Here is a 6,000-nt window from a genome sequence, read left to right as displayed (position 1 = left end):
TGTTGACTTGTTCATTCCAATGTTTCCCCAGGTTTCCTCCTGAAGAACCATGGTATTAGTTTTTCAGAATTAGTGATCTACCAAGCATGGTTTGGGAAGTGCTAACAAACCCCAGTCCCAGCTCTTTCTCTGGTTTCCTCCCCATTCTATTTTGTTTCCGGCGTCTTTTCAACATGCAGTCCTCCTGAATGGTCTCTCTTCTGCCTCTTTCTCACTCTTCCTTGCTTACTATCCTTTCTGTCCTTTCCCCATTTTCTCCTTGGATTCCCAGAAAACTCTCAAACCTCCATAACATCTATTTTGTTACCCTTGGTCTCTTTCTTCTGTTTCTGTTATAATGGTATGTCTCTCTGAGTAAAAAGAGTAGAAGAACTTTTATATTTCTTTTAGAGTTGGAGAAGAGATCTGAAACCAAAGAACTAACTCCAGAGCAAAACCTGCCTATAGAAAAATCATCTTTGGGATCAGGAATGAAGGATCTGGTGGTAGGTAACTTCCAGCATGTCTCTGTAGGAGAGTCTTCTCATGACGACCTGTTGGAATCGCATCAGAGCAGCCAGGGGAAACTTTTGAGTCCTGCAACGATGAGTGACCTCGAGACTCTAGCTCAGGAAAGAAGCTATGGCCATGATGAACTTGAGAGAAGTTCTAATCTTACTGAACAACCAGAGGGTCTTCTAGGAAGGGATCCCCAGGAACGCACTATTTCTGTAATATGTACCAGTCCCCAGTCAGTGTCTCAAGAGAACAGACACAACAGATGTGAAGTTTGCAAAAGAACCTTCAGTAGCAAAATGGGCCTTAGGAGACATGAGCCGATCCATACTGGGAAGAAACCCTTTGAATGTAAACAGTGTGGTGAAGCCTTCTATCTCATGCCACACCTCACCAGACATCAGAGGACTCATTCTGGTGAGAAATGCTCTGGACGCAAGGAAGGTGGGAAGTCTGTCATCCAGCATGTGAATCTCTGTGGACGTGCAAGAATCCATAGTCAGGAGGACTACCACAAATGTGTTCGGTGTGGCAAAGCTTTCATCCAGGACGTCCATCTTTTTCAACATCTCAAAGCCCATGAGGCAGAAAAAGCCCTTCCCCCTGGGTTGCCCCGCAACAAGATATATTTAATTCGCTATCAGCGGAAACATGACTACGTTGGAGAGAGAGCCTGCCAGTGTTGCGACTGTGGCAAAGCCTTCAGTCGTAGCTCACATCTCATTCAGCATTATCGAATTCATGCGCAAGAGAGGCCTTACCAGTGCCAGCTATGTGGGAAGTGTTTCAGCCGACCCTCATACCTCACTCAACATTATCAACTCCATTCCCAAGAGAAACCTGTTGAGTGCAGTCACTGTTGAGAAGCCTTCAGTCAGAGAACACAGTTTTCTCAACATTTTTGGCCTCATCCTGAAAAGCATGCTCTGAATGTGAGAAGGCCTTTTACCAACTCTCATACCTTGTTAACAGCTTGAAAATTCATGATAGTGTGTCCTAAAAATAGCGAATGGTTGCAAAAGTGTAGGACAACCTTTTTCCAAGAGGGGATTCAGCACGTGTCAGTAGTCACACAGGTGAAAAGCTTACAAAGAGTATGTTTGTTACATAGGAAAGAAGCTAATAGATTTTGCCCTTTTTTAGTGGTATTCATCAAATGGAGAGCCTTGATTTTGACATCCCAACCACAAATTTATAACTGGCAATCTGTGGCCTGAATTTTTATAGAAGAGTTTACATGCACTATCTTCACCATTGGGATGTATCAGCACAGTGCATGTTAAAAAGATTTTCAAGGTGTACCTAGACTGATTCATCCACAAAGCTGATATAATTGATAATATATTTACATAGTACCTCATAGTTTATAAAACATTGTTACATATTATTTTATGTGATCCTTCAAGGAACACTGCGAGGTACCTAGTGCAGATATTTATTCTGTTTCACAGATAAACTTGAAACTCTGAGGTATCAGTTGATTTGACAAAGTTGTATGTGATGGAGCAGGAACTGAACCCAGCTTTTAAAAATTTCTGCCATATCCTCTCTGAAAAAAAGGTATAGTACTATATTGACTGCAGCCATCTTTCTATTTAGTAATCCCAGCATGGTTTCACATTAAATCATATGAGGACATTTGTAGGATTAGGGGTGCAGAAAGCTTTCTTAGGGTAAAGTTCTGATAGCCTTTTCTCTCAGAATTTAGGATTAGATGATGATGTTTTTAGACACTAATTCAGGAAAGTATATTTTAGTTGAACACTTCCTTATAATAGTTCTTATAGAGGGTAAAGCCGTTACTGATCAAGTAGAGTTTTTTGTAGTTTTTAGAGGGTTTGGGGTCTCTTACTCTTTCTTTCCTTCTCCCACCTTTTTAAAAAAATCCAGTTTAAAAACAGTAATTCTGCTTTTTAGGTCTTTTTGTCATCAGTATAGCCAAGCTCACCTAAAATCCTCTTTCTAGGCTGGGCATACATCACTCGTTAAGGTACGAACCCTGAACTGCACTAATCTCTTTCATACTATGTTAATAAGCTGTTAAAAGCTTTCCATCACTGGCTTGAATGGTGGTCAAATACAAAGACACATGGTAACCAGTTGAACTGGGAGTCCAAGAACCTGATTCCTTGCCTGGAAAGAGTGGGTTGTTGCTATAATTGCTCACTGCCCTGCTTTTTCTTATCCAGCAATTTTTGAGGTTGGTTATGATGTGTGGCTCTAAAATCATGAAACTTGAAACACACAGGACTTGTCAGAACCTACATCAGCCAAACTGGTGCTAGCTACACAATCCCTCTCCCTGTCTTCATTTCCAAACTTCTAGCTGAAATAGTCCTCATTGGCCAGCTCTATTTTCTCACTGCAGTATACTCTCCAACCCACTGTGACCTGGTTTCTGATCCTGTTACCACTACTATGAGGGAGCGGAATGATGTGGACACATTGTATTGTTAGTGATGTTGACCTTGATGCCTGATTTAAGGTGATGTCTGCCAGGTTTCTCTGTTGTAAAGTTACCATTTATTTCCCTTCATAATTGATAAATATCTTGTGGGAGAAACTTTTAAGACCATGCAAGTATCCGGTTTGTCCTTAAACTTTTACTCACTAAATTCTGACACAAATTAAGTGGATCTTGCTATAGTCATTATCATTCTGTGGTAATGGTGATTTTCTATTTCCCTCATTCCTTCTACATTTCATAAGTGGACTTGTGAGGAAGAGTTGCCCTCTTCATTAATTTATTTATTCAGTAATTTATTTATATCAGTATGCATTCCTGGATATTTATTCCTTGGGATGTAATCCAATACTATCATTATTTATTTTGTTTTTCAAATGGTTCCAGCTCTGGCCATTGAGAGCTCTTTCAGGTTGGCTTCTGTGCTCTTTCAACAAGCTCACATCCTTTTCTGCAACTACTTCCTTTCTACACCCTCGCTGATTTCTCTCCCTTCACCTCCAGGAAAATCCTGTCATGTGTTTGTGATAGTTTCTGCCTCATCACTATTTCATGAAATCTGCTTCTTTCCCCAGGGTCAGGGTTTACTCAGGCCCTTATCAATCTCAGTGATTTTATTTCTGCCTTTGCAAATTTTGCTAAATCTACATTCTGCCTAGACTGTTACTTATTTACTTAATACATGTTTTTAATTGACTCATCTCTTTTATAAAATTTCAGTATATCTGCTTAAAAAGGAAAATTTTAAATCACTTCAGACAAAGGGTTTTACTCAGGCCATAATCAAATTTCCCTGATCATCTCCAAGATGTCCTTTTACAGTTGGCTCATTTGAATTTGTTCTTTTTTAAATTTTTTGTATTTTTAGAGATGGGGTCTCACTATGTTGCCCAGGCTGATCTTGAACTCCTGGCCTCAAGTGATCCTCCCACCTCAGCTTCCCAAAGTGCTGGGAATACAGGCGTGAGCCACTACACCCAGCTGGCTTATTTGAATTTGGATCTAAAAATGGTCCACAGATTGCATTTGATTGTTTGATCTCTCAAGTCTCTCTTAATCTCAAGCAATCGCCTTTCACTTTTTTAATGCCTTGTGTGACCCTGAGGACCATGTATGGATATACTTCCCTCATGTCCCTATACAATTCCTAATACATCTTAACAGTTTAGACACTCCTTTTATATTCAGGTTTAATTTTTTTAATTTAAAAGCACTTATTTTTAAAATTTTATATTGTGGTAAAAAAACACATAAAATTTACCATCTTAACCATTTTATGTGTATTCACATTAATTTCTTTCTTATTCTTTTTTTTTTTTTTTTGAGACAGGATACTTGCTCTGTCACCTAGGCTGGAGTGCAGTGGTGTCATCATAGCTCACTACAACCTCAAACTCCTGGGCTCAAGTGATCCTCCTACTTCAGCCTCCTGAGTAGTTGGAACTATAGGAGTGAGCCACAATGCCTGGCTAATTTTTCTATTTTTTGTAGAGACGGGGTCTTTCTTTTGCTCAGGCTGGTGTCAAACTCCTGGCCTCAAGTAATCTTCCCACCTCGGCCTCCCAAAGTGCTAGGATTACAGGCGTGAGCCACCACACCAGACCCAGAATTTTGATTATTATTGCAATGAACTGATAAAAGAATTAGGGAGGATTAACATTGTTACATTTAGTCTTAGCATCCAGGAATATGAAATTGTCCTTTCATTTATTCAAGCCTTTGTATCAATCAGTAAAGTTTTGTAGTTTTCTTCTCATAAGGTCACAATTTTTTCCTCAGTTATTCCTACATGTTGTTGCAGTTATGTGTTTTCTTGTATAGGGTTTTTCATATATTTCTCATTAAAAAAACAGCATCCTAAGAACAGGGTCAACTTCAACATTGCCTAGGAATTCTGAAATTTCAAAACCAGACTAACAACGTTTGGCTGTTTCATTGAAGCCTCCCTTGATAATACCCACTGGCTCCTGTAGGCACTGGAGTTTTCAACCCTTTCCTGAAAGCAGTGCTTCTCAAACTTTAATGTGCAGTAAGGGGGAGACAGGCAATAAGCAAATCAGGTGGTAAGTGCTATGAAGAAAAATAAAACCAGGTAAAGGGGGAGCGAAGGAGTTATGGTGGAAGTGAGAGGGGCTAGTTTGAACTGGCTGGTCCAAGAAAGGCTCTCGGAGGAGGTAGCCTCTGAGCAAAGTCCATTAAATGAACACTGGGGAGGAGAGTGTTCTGGGCAGAGGGAACAGCATGGGTAAAGGTCCTTGGTCAGAAACTAGCTTTGTGTGTTGGTGGAGGAGATAGGAGAGCTGCGAGTGAGAGGGAGAGTGACAGGATCAGATATGGGAGAAGCAGGACTGATCATCTAGGGCAGGTTTCTCAGCTGGTGCTGCTGACATTGGGGCTGGGCAACTCTGTTTTCAGGGCTTCCCTGTGCACTGTAGGGTGTTCAGCAGCATCCTGACCTCTGCCCGCTAGATGCAGGGCAGGGAGGGAGGCAGGGAGCAGCACCTCCTTCTCCTATTGTGACAACTAAAAATGTTGCCGGACATTGTCAAATGTCCCCTGCGGGGGGCAGGTAAAAGTCATCTCCACTCGAAAAGTGCTGATGGGGGGCCCTTTGTTTAGGGTTCCTTCTGCAGTGAGATGATCCCTCCCCATCCACACTGATTCACCCCATCCTCACCCAGTGCTGTTACATGGGGAAAAACAGAATGGGGGAGTTGACGCTCTTCTCTTTGGCTTGTTTATACTATCAAAGTCAGTGAGTAAAGGCTTTGTAATTGTTACTTTCAGTTGGATTATCCTAACTGACCACCTCTTAACAGTCTCAGACCCCTTCCTAGACTGGAGGGCCTCCGGCGAGCAGTCTAGATGCCAGGAGAGTCACGTCTATCACTCTGCGAGGTGGATGACAGAGCCCCATCGTAGACTCGAGGACACTAAGGCTTAGAGAGGCGATGTGGCTTGTTCAAGGCCACATAACTAGTCGTGGCAGAGCTGGGATTTAAAACCCCCAGTTGGTGCTACCCATCACGAAGTTCTTATGC

General features: G+C 41.5%; 1 protein-coding gene across 1 annotated transcript in view; it reads right to left on the bottom strand.

The window, feature by feature from the left end:
* Positions 1 to 464: 464 nt before the first annotated feature.
* Positions 465 to 6,000, bottom strand: part of LOC105817798 (zinc finger protein 548-like) — a 124,888-nt gene continuing 119,352 nt past the window's right edge. Inside the window, 1 exon segment of the mRNA XM_012653588.1 lies at positions 465 to 533. Within this exon segment, the coding sequence (XP_012509042.1) occupies positions 465 to 533 (69 nt within the window).

This window comes from Propithecus coquereli, unplaced genomic scaffold (assembly GCF_000956105.1).
Source record: "Propithecus coquereli isolate 6110/MARCELLA unplaced genomic scaffold, Pcoq_1.0 Scaffold425, whole genome shotgun sequence".
In the NCBI taxonomy this organism is placed as follows: domain Eukaryota; kingdom Metazoa; phylum Chordata; class Mammalia; order Primates; family Indriidae; genus Propithecus; species Propithecus coquereli.
Note: the sequence above shows the minus strand (reverse complement) of the source record. Positions and strands in the feature narration are given on the sequence as shown.